Consider the following 23,002-nt stretch of genomic DNA (forward strand, 5'->3'; position numbering starts at 1 on the left):
TTGGCCTGTGGCCGGTGACGTCGCAGGCAGGTTGCTCGCCGATTGGCTACGGCCGTTGGCGGGGGGCTCGTAGCGAGGGCGAGGGCAGTGTTGCGGCCCTGTGTGTGGGTGCTCTGAGGCGAGGTCCTGCCGGCCGCGGGCAAGGCCTCCGCGGGGGCGCCGGCAGTGCTGGGGCCGCTCCCGGCAGTGCTGGGGGGCTGCTAGGCCGCGGGCGGGGCGGGCCCGGCTGTCCCGCTCCCCCTCAACCGTTTCTCACGGCGGTGCTGCCGCTCGGCGCCCCGTGCCCAGGGCAGCCGCGGTAGGCCCTGGCGGCGCCCTGCCCGTGGGACACGCCTGGCTTCCCGCTGGCTCCCCGCCGGTGATTTCCCTCTTTTCCCAGTGCCTCGCACAGTGGCTGCGGTGGAGTGGCTTCGTGGGAGGGGAGTATACGGAATGGTCTGAGGTCCCTCCAGTCAAAGGTCCTTATAGTCATGGTTCATTTCAGTAAGTTCGACTTAAAACTCTTGTCAGAGTGTTGCTTTAAATAAATGCTGCTCGAAAAGAACCTTCTTCTGCATTTGTTCTGTCGTCAGAATCCTCCCCTCTGTCGTCAGCCTCTCCTCCCCCGTGTTAACAGAGGGACCCTCCGTGATTCCTGTGTTCTTGTGTAACCCTCAACGCACCCGCCGCAGCCCTGCCTGACTGGGAGCTGATAACAGTGACAGAGCCCAGGTACTCTTCTAGGCAGCTGTAGTGTTGAACCGTGAACTGTTGCCTTTTGTATCAAAAAGAATGTTTAATGTTGTTACAAGAAACTGGTTTGAATACTAAATTTTGCTTTTAGCTGATCAAAATGTATTTGGCTGTCCAGTGTATGAATAGACCTGGATCATCCCAAATTGTACATGCATGGGATCTTATTTTCTGTTGGGAAATGAAAAGTTAGTGTAAAGTGTGGCAGGGTAGAAATGACTATCCAACATCACAAGCTTCAACCCAGAGCAAAAGTACTATGCAGGATCACAAGCAATTAAAATTACTAGTAGTTCTTAACTGCAGTATTATTAGCTGAACTCTTAACAATATATTTAAACAGCCATCTGAGAAGACTTTTACCAGTGTGCCGAATCGCTGTTACTTTTCTAAGACAATTGATAAATACATTGTTAATACATGAAGAAAATCCTACAAACTTTTGACACTGAATGATGCTTTTTTGTTGTTGTTGCATTTATGTCAAAAAGCCGCTTTAAAATTACCTGATGTGCTGTTCGACCCGGTGCTGTAATCAGGAAATGAATTGGGAGCAGTTTGACTTGAACCCTAAAGTAGTTGCTGCCCTTAAGAAAGGTAACTTACTTTGCCAGTGTCTTACTAATAGATCTGTCGCCATAGTGTCTTCCTTTATGTAATTGTGTGTTTATGCATATAAGTATATAGATGTATATTAATATTTTAGAACTAATTAAAGTATTTGATAAGCAAGTTTTTTGAGTAATTAGAATGGATAGCTTTTGCCCATGCTGCAATAATCATTTTCCGAACAATTTTATAGCATTTGTTGGTACAAAGTAGTAGTTGCCTGCTCAGCTTACAATAATGCAGGGTAGATAAACTTCAAGTAAATGAACAGTAGAAAGTGGAAAAAGTTTTACTGTTGTGTATAACACTGTAATCCAGCCAAAAGTATTTGTAAAAGTTCTTCTAATTTCAGCTGACATAAAATCAGTAAAAGAGATTTTAAATCTTTCTGGAGCGGACTTGCAAAGATTGATGAAACTATCTAGTGCAGATATACAGTGCTTACTGAAAACAGTCTCTCATGCGCTGAGGAGAAACAGTATGCTTACAGGTAATCTGGTCAATACAAAAAAAAAGTTTTATTTAAGTCTTAAAATAATGTCACTGGGAGAAAATATGTTTTTGGCTCCTCGTTGACACAGTAACATGGCTTTTGAAAATGAAATGGCAAGTGTTTTTATTAAACTATCCTAAGGACAGTTCCTCTGAGACCTTGAAAAGAAATGGAGGTGGGTGGGTGTCCTTCTTCAGGATCAAGCCTGCTTGAAATAGGACAAAATGATTCTCCAGTCTGAAAAACTTGATTAGAGGAACAGAATCTTTCCTTTTTCTTTCTCTCTCTCACTATTTTCCTTTTGGACTAAGACTTGTTGAAAAACTTAAAAACTATATAAACTGATTCACTATAAACACCTTATTCCAAAATAAGCAGAAACTAATAGATCCTCCTGTACAAATGCTTCGTGGCAGCTCTGTACTTCAAAGTTATTTTCTTGTGATTTGCCTATTTCGTCAGGCCTTAGCGAGATGCCTGCTATGCTGTTTCATAGTCTGCTATAGCTTTACATTTCTGCAATTGCTGTGCTTGAACCTTGCTGGCAATATTTTCCCAGAGCATAGCTTTCCATAGAGACTCCTTAGAGGCAGAGAAAGGAAAAAAGTTTGAGAGGAAGAAAGGGCTCAGAGTAAACTATCAAGTATGGAACAGGCATTTAGTTAGTAGGCCCTGTGAGGGTGAGGAAAAGATGTGGGGAAGACCAGGCTGAATCAGAAAAATTTTCCATCAGCAAAGAAAGCATCCCTTGTAGATATAAAGCTGGTATACAGCCTCTATTTTGTATCCTTGTGTGTCAGAAAGATACTGAATAAAACTTTTTTTTTTTTCCACCCCCCCCCCACCCCCACCCCCCATGTTAAAAAAATCCCAAACCCTGCAGCTCTTCAGCTCTACCAAGATCATCTCACCTCCCAACACCAGAAGCTAAGCCTTGGATGTTCAGTACTAGATAACTTGCTAAAAGGTGGCATTCCTTTAGAGGGAATCACAGAACTTGCCGGGGAAAGTTCTGCTGGGAAGACTCAGATTAGCTTACAACTGTGCCTTTGTGTGCAGTATCCTTACAAGTACGGAGGATTAGAGTCTGGTAAGTACTGAAATGTAAATACTGATTAATTTGCCACTTGGAGGAATATATTGTCTTTGTAGACGCACATGTTCAGTGCATGTCTTGCCCTTCTGCAATAGCTTTAGTAGTAAGCTAGTTTAGTAATGATACTTTAGTACGCCTTGAAACAGACAAAAGCATGCTGTGCACATGCCTTGCATCACAGCATAATACAATACAAAATTTGTGTTACATTATGCTGTTGTTTACCTGCCTGCCACTGTGGGTTAAACTAGACATATGCAAACCATATATGAAAAACACTGCTGTCCTAAGTAGCTCCTGACTCCTCAGGTAACAACCACAGCACAACAGCTTGTCAGATAATTTTCCATAAACATCTTGGGATATATGGTATATATTCTTAGTTGGAGGTTTCAAATTTCAAAGAATGTTTGATGACAAGAATTATAGTGATTCACAGAGTAAAATTGATGGAAATATAATTGAACAAAGTTAACATTTTTTTGTACCTGCAATTTTCCTGGCCTTACCACAGTATACAGATTTGTTCTTTTATTTGAGTACGGGGTTTTTAACCTACCACATTTCTCTAACTCCTGATTTTTTTTTATTTTATTTTTAGTATTTTATGCAGCCTAAGCAAGGGAGGAAACTTGTGTCACTTCTCAGGATTTGGTGTCCTGGTAGTCTGCCTTAGGTGTGTGTTGGCTGTGATCTTCCTCTTCTTCTGTGCAGCCCTGGGTTTAATTTGGCAGCTCAGTGGTTTGTTGTGGGGGAACTCAATTATTTCTTGTACTATATCCACCCATGTCGAAAAGTCATGGAATGTCCAAATGAAGATCTTGCTTAAAGGGCCTTAATTAGCCTGTGGCTTTTATCACTTTGTTTTAAGTTACATCATTAGTCAGGGCAGAAGCAAACAGATTTTGTTCAATTCCTTTGTATGTTGCTGCTAGCTACTGCAGATAGTTTGCAAATACATTTTTATTCATGCCCCAACACTTCTCCCTATTTATACCAGACTACAGTCTTCCTTGTAGGGCTACAAAATGGCAAAGTGATTTCATTATTTGTGTTTGAATACGATTCTTGTTTCCTATGCACCTAGCACTTGGTGCTATTGCGATCGCTGTGTCGTGTCAGTGTTCTCCCATCTACCTGCTCCTAAGAGTTTCATGAAAGACGGGATAGAATGCCAATCATATCGATGATCCTGTGAGAGGATCAGAGTGTTTTGGAAGGGCTGAGAGGGCAGAAGTTCTGACAATCTAGAAGGTAGAGAAGGGAGAATTATCCAGCTGCTGGAATTGGAGAGCAAAGGGAGTAGTGGAATCCTAATTCTTGCAGTTCTTTACTCTCAGGGTGGTATTTTGCCATATGTTAGACTGCATAGAGTCATAGCAGCAGATTCTGTTTGCATAGCATTTAGAAAACGAAACTTGGTTTCTCTGCAGTCAATAATTAAGGGTTGCCTAAAGAATAGTAAAGGTTGTGTTGAGTTACGAGAAATACAGGAATTAAAAGCTTATGTTAAGTATGAGGAGTTTTAGTCTTTAGGCAACTTGATGAGAACAGCAATGCTTAGTAACTATCACAGAAGTCTAGCACTACCAATAGAAGATCGATCTCAGTGCTAAAACTTTGCTACTGATTTAAAGTTATGGTGGATTGGCGGGTTTTTTTGTGTGGTTGTTTTAGTGCTGGAAACTTCCTGTTCTTTTGATGGTGATGTTGAAATACATTTCTTTAGACAGTATAGATTTATTGTGTATTTACTTCATTTGATTTAGTGCTAATCTTGTTTACAATTCTCAGTGCTGGGAGGCTGGCAGCAAACAAAGAAATTAGGACATCCTTTGCCTGCAGGTTATCTGTCTACCATTCTAAGAGTGTCAGTTATGGCCAACCACAAGTTGGCTGAATTTATTTTATATGCACATACTCAAAAGTAATACATGCATATAGTGTGAATGCATTCATAGCCATATTAGAATTCTGAGCTAGAAAAAAAAAGGTTTTCTACTGAATCTTAGTAACAGGCTGGTATGATGCATGACAGTTTGTAGGAATCAAGATTTGTCCTTTGAGGGTGGGGGTTTTTAGTGTTTTGGTTTGGTTTTTAATTTTATTTGTTTGGCTTTGGGGTGGTTTTTGGTCAACAACCAGCATAGCACTTTTATCAGCTTAAATAAAAGTGAAGGACTGGGATTTGATGAAATAGCTGATTTCTGTTTGGGTTTTGTGGACCTGTGAGGAAAGATGCTTATATGATCACTGAAGACAACTGACTTCTTAAAAGAGTGTCTCTCCACTGTTTTCCCAAAAGTGGTAACTACCCTGACTCTTGACTTGTTAACAGCTTCCTAATAAACTACAAATAGCATGATGCTTGTACTAGTCTCCTCTTTTTATTTAGGTTATGACAATTCATTTATCTTTACAGATATGTGAATATTAAGTGTATTTGCCTCATAATTAGGTATTGGTCTTTAATACTGGGTTTAGTTGTTTGTCAGTCTCTTCTAGCCCTTGTCACTTGGCTATGAAGCAGCTCCTGTGTTTTTAGTGCATGGGTACATATTCTCCCTAATCAAAAGTTTTACTGTGGTTCAAACTGAAGAGCACAAACAAGAGCTGAAGAGGCTTGATGAAGGTCCGGTGGGAGAGAGTGCTGGTCTCATTGTACCATGAAACTCAAATTTTAAGTCAGGGCAAAGTTAATCTGATAAATTTTATATGGCTTAACTCTCTTAAAGTTCAAGATTAAAATTATTCACAATTGTTTTGTGAAATGAGCAGAACTCAAAGGGGAAAAAAATCCACAAACTTGTGCCACTTTGTATTTTTGAGAAATCACAAATGGACCAGTTAGGTACTCAGAGTACAATATCTGCTGTAGTCAATTTATCTGGTGTCGAAAAAGCATTACAGCAGAGCAGAAAACAGGCAGGTGACTGCTGATATTTACAAAACTAACTGGGGCAGAAATAGCCAGTCTATGAAGTAGAACTGTGCTTAAGAAGGAATTAATCTTCAATTTATTATTTTTTTTCCAGTTTTTCACTGTTCTTATTACTGTACTGAAATATCCTGCAAAAAAAAAAAATCTTTAGAATTCTGCAGTTCTTTTTCTCCAGATAAGTTAATTTTGGAAAAAAGCATTTTTTTCAGTAGGTTTTCTGTTTTGAAATGTCTTGAATGTTACAATATCTCAGGATCAAAATACATTCCTCGATCTATCTAATGTAAATCTGCATTCAGAGAAAAGAAAAAAAAAAACAAACCACCAACCATGAAGTCTAAAGTAATGGACATTCCATCCTTTTTAAGTAAACCAAGGAGAAGACAAGGGACATACTGCTTAAGGCAGGTTGGATTTTTGGAAAGCGGATGATTCTCTGCAAGCCAGTATTCATGGTAAAGAAAACTTTGTCTTTCAGAATTAGGCAATATTGTGTAGAAGACAATCGGCTGTGAATAAGAATGGTAGGTGAGAAGTCCAGAATGTTTTGCTTCAGGAACTATTAACACAAGTTGGCATAGCTTTTGTTACTATGAAATTCAAAAACCACGCGGGCTTAAGGAAGCTGCATATCTTGGTGGGTTTTCTTTATTTCTTTGTTTGTTTACTTGGTTTTGAATTTGCACCATTATGACTTTCAGTGTTGTGGTATAAGTGTTGCAAGGCATAATTGGTTTGTCTGAGTGAATACTGGTATTAGTTGTACGTAATGTCAAATCTGTGATTAGAAATTTTTCTTGACTTACTGTCTCTGTAGAAATCATGAAACTGAAAATCTGATTAGGAATGCATGAACTGCCCTTAGTAAAAATACTCACCTGCCTATTTGATACTCAGTCATTGTCAAGTTGGAGAGTGAGGTGAAAATTAGTGCAATTAGGAGAAATTAACCTAGGGAAATAGTCAAGAAAGTTAAGGTTCACCTAATTAACTGTTTCATAATTAGCTATTTAAAAAGTCTTCAGCAGTTAAGTGATATAATTAATAGTTTACTGTTTTCCTCACTTGAGCTTCATACAAATTCAGATAGTATTCAACAGGCTACTGGTGTCACTGTAAACTTAATGGATACAAGTAACTGTGGACTCTGTTTTTTCTTCTTTTATTTTCCTTCTTTGCTGATGAACATTTGTGTATGTGTTCATTTGTGTCTACTGGTATTGTGTATGACTTCAGTAATTGTAATTACCGAAGACAGCATTTATACCCACAGTTTAAAATTCAGAATTCTATCTACTCAAACGCTAGGAAAAAAGTGGAAGTACAGAAAATATTCGTGGTTCAGCTTCTTAGGTTTTTTGTGTGTTGTAGTTCAGGGATCATGATCAGATCATGACTGCTCTGATCACTGATGCTTTATTGTAGCCCTTATTTACTGTCAAATATTGTAAACTGCTAACAACCCTCATTCCGTCTGACATAAATATATATGTAACGGAACTGGGGAATTAAGAATGGAGAATGAATCTTCTCGTAATAAATGCTATTGGCTGCCAGGGCCAAGGGGAGTTAAAAGAAGCCAAAGTATAATTTGAACCTGTTAATTAGGTAGAATGGAAATAGAAATTGCAGGAACGTTTCAGTATCTCCTATGGAAGGCATAGATGATGCTGAAGTATTTTTCCAGGTGTTAATAATTAAGGAAGGTCTTTAATTCCCACCTGTCAAAGACAATTATTTTAATTAGTGGGCATGGGTAAATTGTTTTGCTTTACCTGATAGCTTTTTGGTATTCAAAAATAAGACTGTATATCGGATAAATATTTTTTTGTTGTTAAATGAAGTAGGGTGATTTATATAAGAATCTATAGTCAGGCTGGGGAGAATTAAACTAAAGATGCAAGCCTAGGCCTGAAGAAAATCAGGCCTAGGCTCAGGCTCATCTTTGCCTTGTATAGAAGATTATCAGAATTCAGAACCCTGTGTTCTACAAGTGTCCATCAGCAGAATATTTTTATTGATAAACTAACCATGAATTGTACTTGATCCGCTCCTGAGATCTTTCAGTTTATGCTATTGGATATAGTTTCATTTTTTTTTCCCGTGGAATATACTTGGATTGGATTTGGAAGTTGCATCTGGAAATGGGACTTCCCGCTCCCTGGACAGCTGGCATAGGGGTAGACCAGTGGGGTGGAAATGTTCAGGATGTCTCATATTGCCAAGCACATTGGCTGCCAAGCTGCGTTAGCAGCTTCAACCACTTTAGTGAGTGGACTTAATCCTTAGATGTAACCCTATAAGTATTAGCTGCTAATTCTGTCTAGTTCTGCAATAACTAACAATTTTTATTAAAGGAAATACTGTGCATATTTTCTTTCCCAGCATCTTTGATGTGTATGGTTAATTTTGTCTGCAATAATGCATACTTACTAACCAGAAACCGCAGTAAAAATATATAGACATCACTCACAGTAATGTGATTGAAGTATAATACTTTCTATCTAATATACTATTTTCAGGAAGAGTTAATTGGACTGAGATTGGATGAGTGATCCTTTTTAAACTGGCTTACAAAATTGTGGCAATGAGTACCCTCCATATGTAAATTTAAACCCAAGAAATTTGAAAACAGTGAGTGAAATTAATCAAAATACTAATTGTATGGTTTGGGCTGGGATAGTTCATTTTCTTCACAGTATAGTGCTTTGTTTTGGATTTCCAACCAAAACAAGCAAACTGTGCAGTATCACTGTTAGTGGGTTGGATAAATTACAATACTCACAATCATCCAGGTTAGGTGGTCAGGTGGCTCTGCAGCTGTGCAAAATGTGTCAGCTAATAGAGAGTACAAAAATCCAATTGTGTCAACAGGCGAAAAAAAAAGGACCTGCCACTACAGGAAAGTCATAGGAGTGGCTTTTTGTTGCTCATCATTGATTCAATATGGCTGCAAAAAAGTAGCATGAATTTCCAGGTGCATATGTCTAGCTTTTGAGTGCATAATGTGTTGTTTTATTTTTGTGCTGATAGGAAGATTTTGCATGTGATAGCCCTATTGTAATAACGGAATTGGTTTCCTTGACTATAGGAGCTGTCTACATTTGTACAGAAGATATATTCCCAAGTAAGCGTTTGCAACAACTTATAGAACAACAACGTAAGATGCGTACGGATGTTCCAGCTGAAATCATACAAAAGATCAAATTTGGAAACAGTATTTTTGTTGAGCATGCAGCAGACCTAGTAAGTATTAGCACAAATTAAAAATGCATAGTCGTTACACTATTAATCCAGTAACCGTAGGCTTTTTCTGATACAAGAGACCTTTCAAAAAGCTAAGAGTCAACTAAGATCTGTTACAAATACTACTTAACCTCTGCAATTTGCTGTTAAAGAACTGTTGATTATAGGGGTTTATTATGAAATATATTAAAAGATAAATATGAATTTTTTTTAGAATGAATTGTGGTGGATTTTTGTAGGTCATTATATTTATTAAAATGTAGTAGAATTATTGCTACTAGTTTTACTGCAGCTTCTAGGGAGATCTTCATTGAATTTGGAGACAGGTTATAAATATATACGCAGAAGCTGGTGTGTATCCTGACTAACTTGCAACACCAAAGTTGTTAAAGACTCTTGATCAATATGGACTTGATGTAGCAGGTATGTATTTTGCTGTTAATATGTCATTAATGGAACAGCAGCATAGACTTCTGGCTTGAATATTCAATGCTGGTGTCGACCTCTCAGTGTTTCAGTGAGAACCATTCCTGCAATGTGGGAGCGGTTTAGGATCACAGTATTGCATTCTTGAGATTTCAAAATGTTGGTAAATAACTGATTTAAGTCAGAGTTGCAGATAACTGTACACTGCAGTTCGGACTCTTTATTTTTATTTCAGGTAAAACCACAAGACATTTGCAAAAAATGCTTACTAGTGAGACTTAAAGACACAAACTCACGATTAGAAACTCTCAGCTTGTTTCAGCAGTGCTATCTGTAGTTACTATCTTTGATTTTTACAGATTACTCTGAACTGTTTTAATGCTGGCTGTTTGTATTTTGTGGTAGGATACCTTTCACAACTGCATTACTAAAAGGATTTCCCTCCTGCTCACAAGAGGCATGGTGCGGCTGGTGATCATAGACTCTCTTGCTGCTTTGTTTCGATGTGAATTTGGAGCTTCAGATTCTGTTACGAAGGCTCGGTATTTGCAGACATTTGGAGCACAGCTTCACAGTTTAAGCACTAGATTCAGGACTCCAATACTGTGCATTAATCAGGTAGGACATCCAAATTGCCCCTCATTTTATAGGGACTATTTAATAAATGGCTGGAGTGGGGGAGGGAAATCTGTGTATGCAGATTTCTTAGTGTTGCATTTAACACTGTTAACTGAGTATCAATGACTGATGGAAACTGAAGCTTCCTTAAACTGATGTACTTTAGTAAATTTAACTTCTCTAAACTTTGCGAATATCATTTAGGCTTTTATAGACTGTTAATATTCTCAAAGGTTGTCCATTAAAGCTAATGAAAATAGGTACCTACAGCAACTGCACAAAGCATCAAACTAAAATAACAGAGTTCTTTCTTAACACTAGCTTCAAATGCCATTGCCAGCCCAATTGCGCTGGGAACTCTGCATGCACACTGATACTCCACATATACAGGAGGCCATGAATGACCCGGGACTTTGCATTTTTGTGAAGCTCAGCATTTTTGCCTTACTGCTGAAATTACTAAAGCATTAGAATGCATGCAGGCTGACTTGAGCTCAACCAAAAAAAGGCCAGAAATGATACTAGTCAAAAAGAATATTCTTTTGAGAAAACTAAACAAGACCCTACTTCCATCCTGTAGAAGTGGCATGCCACTGCTCTTGGTCTAATCACAAAAGGGGTGAGTAAATGCACAGGCAGGCCACTGTCAGAAAACTTCCTTTCCAGAAGACACTTCAATCAACTAAGTAAGTACTCAGCCTGGAGCTTTCCTTCTCAAAGCAGAAGAAAAGGAGTAGGGAGAAAAGTTAATTTGAGTCACAAACAAGAAGGGGTTTATGTCGGGAAGAAAGAGGTTCTAGAAACATCAAGTCAGCTGTTACTTGTTTGATTTCTGTTCCCTGGGAGGAGTTCTGGGACTACAGAATGGGCAGTGTGTAAAGCCTTACACTTACTACCAGCACTGGAAGGGAGTGTATTGGAATTCACACGTAGCAGTAATATGAACAGCTTTCAGGCGTTCAGTGTTTTACTTTCACTAAGATTCCCATTAAGATTCAGTAGAATTTAAACTTCAGCCTTGAATTACTCCTGATTTCTTAACCAACTTTTTCTTACGTAGTCTTTCATAGGGTCAGCTAGCTTTTAAGGAAGACTGACAGTTCCTTTAACTGCTTTCTGAATTTTGGTATTAGAGCAAATTTGTTCTCCCTGGGAAGCATGGTTTGGATTTTACTCTTTGAGCCAAGGTTTGTGTGTTTCAGCATTTACACTGTCAAGCCAACCACTGGATTCAGGTTCCTTGGATTCAAGTTTCTGGGATACTCCAAGTACGGGCATTTGGAAAAGGTTATCTGCCTTTTTCCTAGGGGTTCTGAGGACCCATCTAGCCAACAAAAGATCAGATTTAAGGGTAAGACATGTCTAGACGTACCCAGCCTCTGCCTTGGAATGGGTCAGCACCAGAGGGAAAAAAGTAATTTAAGGGAGCTTCTTAAATCTGCCTTCCCATGATGAGGGTCTTACGTTGGTGCTGGCTCACAGATGCAGTCAGTGCTGGACATGGAATGACAACAGTCTGACCATGTGCTGACAGAGGGTCCTTCAAGACTGTATCCTAATGGAAGGAGACTCAGTACATCAAGTCTGTAGTTACAGAAATAAACTGTGGATATAACAACACTAAGAAAGCTTATGGCTGTAAATTAATCCATTATGTACATTCTATGTAGAGAAGTACCTAGAACTTAATTTGTTGTACTTTGTGAAGAACTTGTGTGGAAGAATTATGACATTAAAAGACAACAGAGGGAGTGGAGAGGTGTGGGTTTTTCTGGGCTGTAGTCAAACTGCTCCATTAAGCAGGCCTTCGAAGGGGGTGAAATCATTGAGGACACCTTTTGGAGATTTGGAGGTCAGTACCTTTTATGTATAGCTACAGCACTGGAAGAGTTTTGTGTGGTTCTGGCTTTTTTGTTTGGTGGTGGTTTTTTTAAACAAATCAAGTATCTACTAGTAGTTAAATTCATATAAGCTGTAGCTAGCTAAATAGGTGTAGCGCTGTGGAATAAGGTTATAATTCACAACTCCCTTCTCACTTGCCTTGAAAGAGTACATGTTTTCTAACTTGGCTTAGTATGTGATCCAATAAATTGGATTTTCTATAGGCTTTGTTCCCTTCCCTGCCCTTCTGCTTGCTAAAAACAAATGCAGGGCTGCAGATCAACTTCAAACATTGTTGTTCTGCTTTAGGTGACCGATGCAGTGAGCGAGTTGGAAGCTGCTCAGGGCAGTTGCAGGTAAGTCATCCACAACAGAACTGTCACGATGTCATACACAGCAGCATTTAACTGTTTTTTTTCTCTTTTTAACTCCAGTATAAACTACCAGAGTGTGTTAGGAGCACTAGCGCATTTAGCCAGCAATGTTGTATTTGCTGATATTGGCAATAACTGATGTGCATGAAGTGGAAGAAACTGTCATATACACTTACACGATAATCCCTAATCAGCAAGTTAGGGGGAAGATTACCTGGAGTTAATGGCTGGCACTTGCTTACTTACACAAGAGTATTTTTGCATCTCTTCTTGCCTCTTGATATAACTGAGTGCATTTTCTGCCCGATTAAAAAAATACAGTAACCAAACCTTATCAGTTGGTTTTGTTAGTTGCTGAAGAAAAATACCTTCTGACACCAAGGTATTAACAGGATCGAAACATACTTATTTGTCATTTGAATCTCAGTTTACTAGATAAGCTAGGCGCTACATAAATTGTTTTTTTGTGAGAAGTTAGTTACATCTTCCAGATACAGAAACTGACATGGAACAAGGATAAGGTTCGGTTTTTATTCCCCCCTTGTTATCTTGTAATTCTTTTGCTGGAAAGATGGCACTTTTTCCAGGAAGAAAAATGGGTTTAAATTTAATGTTTAAAGTAATACATATGCAGTATTATATCTAGCCAACGTTTCTAAATATACCTTTGAGTGGAATCCAGGGCCAGCAGTTACACACTTCAAATACTTGAAGTTCAACCATCTTTCTGTTGTTACTGTCCTGTCACAAGAGTGGGCCCACCAAGGCAGAGGCAGGTATTCACCATGGTTGTAGTTGGAAGAATGAATGAATTGTTCTGTGTAGAAGCACTTTGCTATAGAGAGAACCTAGAGTATAGTTTTGTGCGTACACCCTGTAATCTCTGTCTTGAAAGACACAGTTTTAAATACAGCAAACAACATTAAATATAAAGAGCAGATAATTTCTTTCAGTGTAATCTTGTTACAACAGAAGTGAAGATATTTCATATTAAACTCACACATGCAGAAATTTGTAATGTTTTCTTTATAGTGTAGCGGATAACAAAGTCTATCCCGCACTTGGAATAACCTGGGCAAATCAGTTGCTAATGAGACTGATGGTCAGCCGAGTACCACAGCCTGAGCGATCACCTGGAGCGGCATCACACCACAGTGGAAGTGTGAGGACTCTAAGAGTAGTTTTTGCTCCTCATCTCCCTCCATCCTTTCGCTACTATACAGTAAAATTGGAAGGTGTAAAAGGAATAAAATAAATCCTTTGCATAGTAAAGTATCCTGCTCCAAAAAAAAATTATCAACACTACTTTTGTTTCAGGAAGAATTACTAGTAAAATGAAATTCTTCCTAGAGGAGAGAAACGCATCCTGAAATGCACAGACAGTGATACAACTACAGTAAGCCTTGCTTACGCTGTGAAAGATGATTTTTTTTTTAATACTTGGATATATGTTTATCAGCTTTTCCTTGTGAGAAAAGTATTCTGAAGGAGGAGACTGCAGCTGTGTACCCACTCTGTTTCCAGACACAAAGGGACCTAAACTCAACCAGTTAACATTGCTTGCTGGTGTTTCTGGGCCTCATGCTGCCATTAAGTATAGCCCTTCTTCTATCTGTAGGGCCTCAGAAATAACACAAAGCAGCTATCCCATTTTTTTAAACTACTTATTATTGGGATTAAAAAAAACTCCAGAAAGATACTTGATTTTAACATCTTACTGTAAAGAGTTAAAATTGTACTGGTTTCTGTACTACACAGGCATATCTAGCTTCATAGAACTTCTACAGATTTTTTAAAAAGATTTTTTTTCTGGTCTTTTCCACTCTTTTTCTGCTTGCCAGTCCCCTCCCCTTATAGCAGAAGCCTCTTCAGCATCTTCCACTTAAAAAATAACAAACCACATACCTCCATCCCCTTGTTTGCTAATTGCTGAAGCGGTGTAACCAGGTCCTTTCAGAACAAGGGCCCCGTTCTTGTTCTTCCTGGTACTCGGCCCTGCTCTGTTTTTACTGGACCTGGACAGCATTCTCCATCAGCTTCTGGATCGCTGCCTCTAGTACCTTGTCCTTGCTGCTGGGCTTTTAACGGAATTAGGCTTCTGAAGGGCACCTTGAGCTGTTTTCATCCAGCCATAGAGCTGTTACTCTCCTCAGGTTTTTGTTGTTGACACTTTTTTCTTCCCATCTTTACACTATTTCTCATGTTTTTCTGTTGGCCTCAGGCTACTGCTGTGACTTCTGCTTTTTCTAGTCATTGCTGAACTCAATGTGAAAGCAAGATTTAGGTGCATTTTCTAAAGGACTTAGACCTTATTGGGCCTAGGCTATGTAGATGCTGCTCTTACCCGTGTACGCTGCTCACTTGTATCACGTACTTGTTACACTTTCAGATTTCCCCCTTCCGCTTGCCTCCCCAGATTGCCCAAAGCAGCAGCCTACCTACCGGGTCTCACATTTGTCTGTGCAGTTACATCGCTCAGTTCTGTCTTTTGGCAAATAAGAACCTTTTGTTCTCTGTAGTTTAAAACAATACAATCTCTTCCATAAATACAAGTTCAGAGGAATGACTGTCACTTGGCCAAAGGCAAGTCCAGAGACATTCCTTTTGTGTTCTTCAGGTACACTATGTAAGGGAAATAGCCACCTCTGCCTTTCCCCAGTCATACCTGTTTAGGGGTGCAGCAGCCATCTCCACGTGGAAGCGTGCAGCTGGGTAGCAGAAAGGAAAAGTGTGTAGCATACATGGGGTCAGGTGGAACTCTCTGGCAGCAGGAAGAGTTCTCTGAGCACAACAGAGCATATGACACAAGGAAGAGACCCAGGAAGACAGGGACTCCGTGACTGCCACCGGGAGGTTCTGGATGAGAACAGGCACAGTCGTGGCTTGAAGCTGAAGGAAGGAAACGCTAAGCAAGCAGAAAGAAGGATGAGTTTATTTCAGCGCGTTCTGCAATCCCTTCAGTCATCTACAGGGACTTGTGCAAACAGCATAAATTGTCTCCAAATCTCTTTCCTAAATTGTCTTAATTCCCTGTATTTGAAAATGACTGTTCTCTGGTATTTTTTAGTAAAATCCAACCATGAAGCTTAGAAATCTTTGTGTACTCTGGCCAAGGAAAAAGTGAGTGCTACAGCTCAGAGGCATGGTTACCTCAGTCCTCAAATCCTTCTGTTCCATGCCTCTTTCCTAACTATTTTACTGGCCATAGATTAATACAGCACAAGTAACATTCAAGTTACTCTCTTCCATTCTTGGCCTGTGTATCTGGGACAAGAACTTTAGCCAGTATATTGCTCATCCTATTGCGCGAATTTGATTTAGAAAAAAAAAAAAAGTCACAGACAGATGTAACTGATTAACAGGCATCAGTCAGCCTCTACCTGGACATGCATTTACCGAGGAGCCTCACAGGAGCCCAGGCTCCAGCCCCAGGAACTGGCCTCTCTGTGCACCACGTTCATGGATACGCGGCTCGAGGCTCAGTTGTGTAGTATTTTGATGAACATCTCTTCTTGCAACCTGACCGCCTGCAGGAATGAGACAGACATGTTAAACGTCACAGATGGGTCTGTAACCAAAGCCCTGGGTTACCTGGTAAAGAACACTTTTACCACCAAATTTAAGTAACATCTAAATAAGTCCTGTCATCACTCACGTTGGTAACTTACTTAACTTTCCAGCTGGAGGTTTAAAGCTGAGTGAGAACACATTACAGTGTGCTTCCTGGCGCATCATCACACGCGCAAACCTTTAACCTCCAAAATACAACTGAGCCCAGGCTTACGTCAGTCACTCGCAGCAGCTGAACGGCCCTCTGCAGTTTCTACCACTTTCTCCAGTTACTTACACCCCCAGTCAGAAATCTGTAGGGCAGCTCTGGGGCTGCAAACCCTCACAAAGACTGAACAAAGCATCTGCCATCTGCAAAGCCTTGTGTCAAAAGCGTTGAAACATGCTTAAGTTTAATAAATGCAATTTAAGAACCTTCCCTTTATACAGCTTTATTCGTCTTTGGATTTCACAACTGAGAGTTGTTTCTATACAGGAAAAAAATGGAAGTAATTTTTACAAAGAAAATTTACATTCTAGAATGTATTAAGTATATCACCTTTACCTTGTAAGATTATGTTTAAATATTTTTCTACACTTTGAAAAGAAACATTAAATGACACTTGAGAAACTTTTAAACAGTTTCAAATTAATCTACAGATCTGTGATGTATTTAGAGAGGCCTTTTTCAGCAGAAGGATCGTGTAGGGTTCTGGAAATGCTGCTATGGAAAAGTTGAACCAAATTACCAAATTAATTTGTGCTTGGTAAAGATAAAAATTTACATGACTGACCTATTAACAAAACAGATGTAGCAAAACACATTAAAAAATTCTCATTACAAGTTTCTTGATGAAAACAAGTGAATTACCACTATTTGTTACAAACAACATTTGTGGAAGTTTATTTTCAACAAAGTTTTATGGGGCAAGAAAACCAGGCAAACTCTGAATGGGGTTTTGTCCATAGCTGTGACCAGCAGTAACTACACATGGAGAGCAAAACGCAGCATTTTAAATCTGATCTTGGAAGGTTTATTAGTTTTTTAAAATCAAACATGAAATCCACGGATCAGAGGGGGGCAGTGGTTTTCTGTTTTGCTGTTACTGGGTTTGGGGTTTGTTTTGTTAAACCAGGTCCTAGAAAGGAGAAAATACCATTCCCAATCGGAAGGAACTCATCTGGCTTAATTATATACTGTAGCCTCCCACCACTGCTATGTAATGCTTCTACTGCAGAATTTAAAACTAAAGACTCAAAAACCTTCCATGCTTGAATGGAGACTAAATACAGGGAGCCTACCGATCGATCTGCTTTTTAGAACTACTTGGCTATGCTTGTTCCATGCTGTATACAATTTCTAGTCTCTCTTGTGTGCCAGCACAACTACTACAGCAGCTTTGAGCTTCCTGATGTAGCTGGAGCATTAAATGAACTTCCAACTAGGGTTCTCTATAATCTTTCATATTTAAAAGTAGCCATAGCTAAAGAACAGTTTCACAATTTCACTATGAGCATAAGCATCTTCCCAACCTGACCTCTGTCAGATGGTGGCACTGTGTTTTGCTTCTTGTTTTGTCATTTCAGGCTTTTTTTAAAAAGCTACTGACCTTGACTGTTCAGTGTACTGAGACGACTGCAAATGGTTTGGGAGAAAAAAAACCAATCAAATTTAGATATTCAAGATTTCCCTCAATTCTGAACTATTCTAAAAAAAAAAAAAAATAACCAAAACAGAACACAAAACCAAAAGCCATCGTTTACACCAATAGTTCAATAACTCTGTGACAATGTAAAGTTGCTATAATAAAACTGTAAGCTTCACAGCATCACATCTTTTAACATTTATTCTCTCAGCACAGGCTAACATTACCAAAAATGCAATTCTTTTAGCAGCTTTCAGACAAAATACATGACCTGCATAACAAAAACTAAAGTAACTTGAACTCATCAAGTATTGTAAACACACTTTCAACAAAGCACCGCACACCCCTTTTTCTATGTATTTACAACAGAACCACACCGTTTTCAAAATTACTGGTTTCAAATGGTACAATTTCAGCACACATACTTCTCAAAACTACTTTAATTTACTACCATTCAGGAGGGCTTGGGGGGATGGGGGGAGCTGTTTTAAAAAAAAGGTACAAACTAGGTAACACGTCCAGTTGTTTTTCCATTGTTTAAGTGCTATGTCCTGTCACTGCAGTACTGCAAGCACAAACATCACAGCAATAGTTCAGTTATTCCTCTAAGAGAGGAACAAATCATGAAACAGTTCCATCTTACAATCGTATTTAACAAGATCTAAACTCAAGACCAAATATTGCCAATATTCCTAAAGACTAGCACACAACCAGGCAAGACGGAAGGGCAACGGGCACCTTTCTAGCAGTAATGATTCCATGTCTGATTCATCCTACATCCTACTGCGTACCCCAGAACTAGCCACTGTTCACAGGAGAATCTAGAGGAACTGGCCTAAACTGGAGTCCTCGTTATGTTTTTAATGAAGTTCACCCTTACAGTTCTGGGCAAGGACAACAACAGTAGATTAAAAACAAAACAGCACTACCAAGGTTGCAGTTTTTCTAACAAGATGTCTGTCAGTTTTGAAGGTCTTTTCTCATTTTCTGTTTTGTCAGAGCTGTTGATCTAGTTTGGTATTGAAGACATCCAAGAATTACGCAATTGGGTATTCTGGTTTTATACGTCATGCAGACTGTTAGCTACAACCGGAACTGAGGAAATCTAGAAAGAAAATCTTACGTAAAAGCAAACTGAGAGACCCACCCAAAACTGAAATGTATACAGACATGTCCTGACAGTAATTCATTCATGATTCACACACAAGTAATGTTGACCTTAACTTGGTTTTTATACAAGTGCTTCGCAAACTGCAAACCAGCCCATTGGCTCATTCTCGGGGATTTATGGATTAGAGAAGTCTCGAAGTTTCTTCTCTGAAAAAAATGAACCTTGTAAATGTAAGAATTGTTTAATAAGCAGTAGCTCAACAACTTAATCTTCCAACACACTTTAAAATATATAAAAGTTTAACACATTTAAAAGCACAGTACTAGTAATGCCACCAACTGTAAGATACCGAACGAGAAAGCTCCCTCACTGTCACCATCAACATACCATGGTCTTGCATTTTAAAACTTAATGTACATTGTAATTTGGCATGGTTAAATATTGTATTGCTATTTACACAAGTTCTCTCTCTTACCCCCCCCCCCTTTTTTTTTTGAGAGAGAGAAAGGCTGCAAAAATAATTTTCCTTTGAAGTTGAAAGATGAAATGTAGAAACCACATTCTTCAATGTCTTTTAAGTATGTCCTTATTAACAAGATCAGTTCTGGGTCTAAATAGTTTTGTGGATTTTTCTGGAAGCCAGACTTTTACAACAGTCTCTTCAGTGAAGCACTGAGCTCTGCAGAACTGCGTGCTGCAAGGTCCGCTGAGCCACCCCCGCAGCATGCTGGTGTGGAACAGGGTGACAGCAAGGGGTGTCTGCAGCAAGAGCTCCTCAGCCAGGGCTCTCCTGCCCTTCCCCCAGCCTGCCCGGCACCGGCACCCACCCTGGGTGCGCAGCCCGGGTGCAGAGCCAGCTCGCTCTGGCTTTGCGCAGAGAATTGAATTCACCAATGGGTGCACATAACATGTTTTGCTTTGGGGGCAGGGGGGAAGTATATATATTATGGTTTTTTGTAATATAAAAAGCTCTTAATAAAAAGATTAAAACTCAAGAGTCTACATTATATGAGTATATATTGTTAAGATAACTGAGCAACAATCTGTTCTTGCTCAAGTTCATTAATGAATTGCACTACTCTGTGCTAAAACTTCTACACATTAGCAGCATTGTATCTCACCGTTTCTAAACTGTCTTCATAGCAGGTATACCATATATGCAGCTTTCTTTAAAAAGATGCTAATAAGGTACCTCCTGGTAAACATAAGTTAAGTGCAATACACATACAACTTTTTGCATCGGTTACTGTAACCAACGTAAAACCAGATGCAAAACCAGTCAAATACTTCTACGAACTACTGATACTAATGACTCTTCGCAGCCTGTTCAAATACTAAAACTTGCTTACATTCCTGTGAGTTACCTCCAGTTGGCGCTAACCTTGAATGAATATTCCAGCCTTTCCCAAAGTTAATTTTGTTCGGCATTTTCCAACTCGCAACTATGACCACAAATACATTTGTATACACACTGGTTGCTTTTTTTTTTACTTTCTCATCCAGCTTCACGTGAAGAAAAATTTTTACAAAAGATGAACAAAATTACAAGCTTTACAGAAAAGCAAGAGGAAACACTAGTGTCTATAAAAAACTTAATAATACACACTTAGTTCCAGCAGCAGTCCCGTATACTGACAGCATATATATTAACCATAAGTAGATTTAACATGGATGTGTAGTCAAACAAGTTGCTTGCCGCTTACGGCCATCTAGCGCTTCCGTTGGGGCCCTTTGGATTTGAGTGGTCCTCTGCACAGCAGCTACTCCCCAGCGTAACAGCCTAGTGTGTAGCTGCCCGCTTCTGCTGTCATCAGCTATTATGGAGAAAGGCAGGATTTGGAATCAGCATAAGGAAATGCTGGGGCACTCTCAGAAAACAGCGAATGGGATTGTGAATTCCAGCGGACAAGCAAGAAAGTCAACCTGAGGCTCGATGTTTCCCTAAGAGCAACAGCAGCTGCTCTGGGACAGCTGCAGTCCAACACGTCAGTGTTCTTCAACCATACAAAGTCAAGGTCAAAACGTTTCCCATTTCTCCTGAACCATCCTACCTCCACTGATTACTGTGCCCTAAGACTTACATCAACAAGTATCAAAGTTACGGTCACAGGTATTGCTATTCGTGCTATCTCTATGTAATGTAACCCCAACCCTCTCTTCCGTAACATTTAATAGCTCAATCTAGTGGTTAAGTAAGCCGTGTCTCAAGTGCTGTTTCGCCAGCTAAGGTTTCTAACATTACAACAGTAAGTGGTGCAAAGGAAAGCCCCACCAATACAGTATGCTCAATTTCAATTTATACAGTAATGCACATTAATTTTATCCTTTTCTCATTCCAGCACTGTGTGTGTTTACTGCAACACATTTAATTTTGCCTGCATTTTCAAACATCATTGCATTTTGGTATGCTTTAAATATGTTTCTATTTTTACATTTTTTTGGCTGCTGTAATACTTGGATCTATTGAAGAAATCAATGTAACCATGTAATGGGAGCAGTGCAATGAGCAATATATATCTATATAGTTTTCCTTTAGAAGAAAATATCCACTAATGCCGTGTTTGAAATTGTCCCTATTTTGAAAAGTAAAACCAGCAGTCCATTGGAAAAAAAACCAACAAAAATCTACAGACTAGGTGTTCCTATACATAATGATGAGGAACCAAAGCTTTGAAGGTCTCAGTGCTTCTTTATTCACAAAGGAATATTAGCTAGCTTCTCTCCAAGAATCTCAATGCGCCAAATCAGTATGACTGACACTCAGAGCTCTTGAGTCTGTCAGACAATTATTTCGTTCCTGTGTGAAGGGGAAAAAAAAAAAAACAAACAAATAAATTAAGCAGATGTCCAGGTAGTTCAGCAAATAAACAAAATTACTAGTTTTAAAAAACAGGAACAAACGGGTACCAGGAACTACAGAGAACTGGCCTTGTTCATGGTGAGTAGGGGAGTACTTTCCCATACTCGAATAAACCTCTTTTCCCCCAGCCAGCAATACTGAAAAGATCTGTTGATACGTATACACACCCTTCACAATCCTGACCCAAGTCTTACCAGAAATGCAAGAGCCCATCTATGGGAATTGCCGTGAGTGTATACAGTTGGGAAACCACCGAAGTTCACAAAAAGTGAGAACTAATTTTGGTATCACAATGTGCACAGAAATTACTCTTCTGGAAGTCACATCAATTATATACTAAGGATCCACTTTAGGGGCACTTAAGGCAGGGCATTTTGAAACCTTGGCATGGTTTCTGCAAAGAATTATGCTTTACTCTGGTTTGCGGGTTTTTTTCCCCCCTGAAGTTCAGCCTAAATTAAGTTTTGCATACATTTCACACCACAGAAAACTCTGCAGTACATTCATTAGAGATCATATACTTAAGCCTCCTTTATGCCACTCAATGGTAAAATGAGAGCCATACAGTTTGGGCTTCCCTGATACTTTAGGACAAACAGCAATGAAGATCCTCACGTACAGATTTGTTAGTACAGAAGCAGTTTTATCTTCCTAAAATTAGTTGCAGTTACTGTGTCAGTAAAATGCACACGTGTTTAGAGCGCAGAACATTGCTAGCTTATCTGACAATATAAGAAGCAGTGATTTATTAGGTAAAAACAGGAAATGGGAAGTAGCTATCGGGCACACCATATACAAGTAAGCAAAATACGGGTTTATATTAGCAGAAGCGTAACATAGATCAGACAAACTTTTAGACACTGCTCCTGTACGACCTCAGAAACAACTGAAGTCACATTTAAGGGACTCTGAAAATACAGCAATTAAGATGACTGGGCCCTTTACAATAAAGGGGCTGAAGTAAAGAAATACTTAACTGGACTTTGAAAGTTCTTGTATTTTTAAAGTAGCGTTTACAAGAACTTAAGAGTCCAAGCCAGAGGCTGCTTGCTATCATAAAAGCCAATGATCTTTACTGGTCAACTTAAGCACTTGCTTAAAATTAAGTGTAATACTCAAAAGCGTTACAGAATGATTCCTCAAGCATACGCTTTAAACATCTTGCCGAAGTAGGATCTTGCCAATCACTGGGAGTTTGTTGTTATATTATTTATCACGTAATTTTTATCCCAAACCCTACTACTGATATCTATTTTTGTAAGAGTATTGTAGGGCTTCTTACTTGAAAATGATCTTCAGTAGCCTTGCCACCCATGTTAAGAACATTCAGAGAACTGGCACGCTTCATGCTGCAACCAGGACAGTGAACATGCAAGGATAAACCGATCAGAAAAGCTGAAAACTAACAGCTCTAAAAACA

The 23,002-nt window shown here is 39.2% G+C and overlaps 2 protein-coding genes across 10 annotated transcripts in view; one reads left to right on the forward strand and one right to left on the reverse strand.

The window, feature by feature from the left end:
* The first annotated feature begins 66 nt into the window (after positions 1-66).
* On the forward strand, positions 67-21,336 carry XRCC3 (X-ray repair cross complementing 3). 6 transcript variants are annotated; one of them, XM_040599753.1, is made up of 10 exons: positions 68-483; positions 573-711; positions 1,224-1,329; positions 1,694-1,831; positions 2,718-2,924; positions 8,963-9,117; positions 9,949-10,161; positions 12,352-12,398; positions 13,449-13,578; positions 15,034-21,336. In XM_040599753.1, the coding sequence occupies exons 3-10, from the start codon at positions 1,242-1,244 to the stop codon at positions 15,130-15,132; spliced, it is 1,077 nt and encodes a 358-aa protein (XP_040455687.1). In that variant the 5' UTR covers positions 68-483; positions 573-711; positions 1,224-1,241; the 3' UTR covers positions 15,133-21,336. The 6 variants fall into 6 exon arrangements, 5 of the variants coding, with proteins under 5 accessions (XP_040455692.1, XP_040455687.1, XP_040455690.1 ...); XR_005828766.1 differs by lacking the exon at positions 15,034-21,336 and adding an exon at positions 11,364-11,512 and having other exon boundaries at positions 368-483; positions 13,449-13,467; XM_040599758.1 differs by lacking the exon at positions 1,224-1,329 and having other exon boundaries at positions 67-483.
* The window catches only part of KLC1 (kinesin light chain 1), a 47,804-nt gene continuing 43,998 nt past the window's right edge, over positions 19,197-23,002 (reverse strand). For 3 of the 4 annotated variants that reach the window (XM_040599748.1, XM_040599752.1, XM_040599749.1), the window contains exons 15-16: positions 22,865-22,931; positions 19,197-21,519 (exon numbers count right to left, since the gene is read on the reverse strand). In XM_040599748.1, coding sequence (XP_040455682.1) covers positions 21,454-21,519; positions 22,865-22,931 — 133 coding nt within the window. In that variant the 3' untranslated portion in view covers positions 19,197-21,453. The remainder of the gene's footprint in view (positions 21,520-22,864; positions 22,932-23,002) is intronic. The other variant, XM_040599747.1, reaches the window with a different exon arrangement.

This window comes from Falco naumanni, chromosome 7 (assembly GCF_017639655.2).
Source record: "Falco naumanni isolate bFalNau1 chromosome 7, bFalNau1.pat, whole genome shotgun sequence".
Taxonomy (NCBI): Eukaryota; Metazoa; Chordata; class Aves; order Falconiformes; family Falconidae; genus Falco; species Falco naumanni.

What these genes read in the sequence shown, in the direction of transcription:
- XRCC3 (XM_040599753.1), top strand. Translation starts at nt 1,242, where the DNA reads ATGTGCTGTTCGACCCGGTGCTGTAATCAGGAAATGAATTGGGAGCAG. An exon ending in TTGAGCATGCAGCAGACCTA is followed by an intron (nt 9,118 to 9,948) that starts GTAAGTATTAGC and finishes ATTTTGTGGTAG; the next exon opens with GATACCTTTCACAACTGCAT. An exon ending in GCTGCTCAGGGCAGTTGCAG is followed by an intron (nt 12,399 to 13,448) that starts GTAAGTCATCCA and finishes TTTTCTTTATAG; the next exon opens with TGTAGCGGATAACAAAGTCT.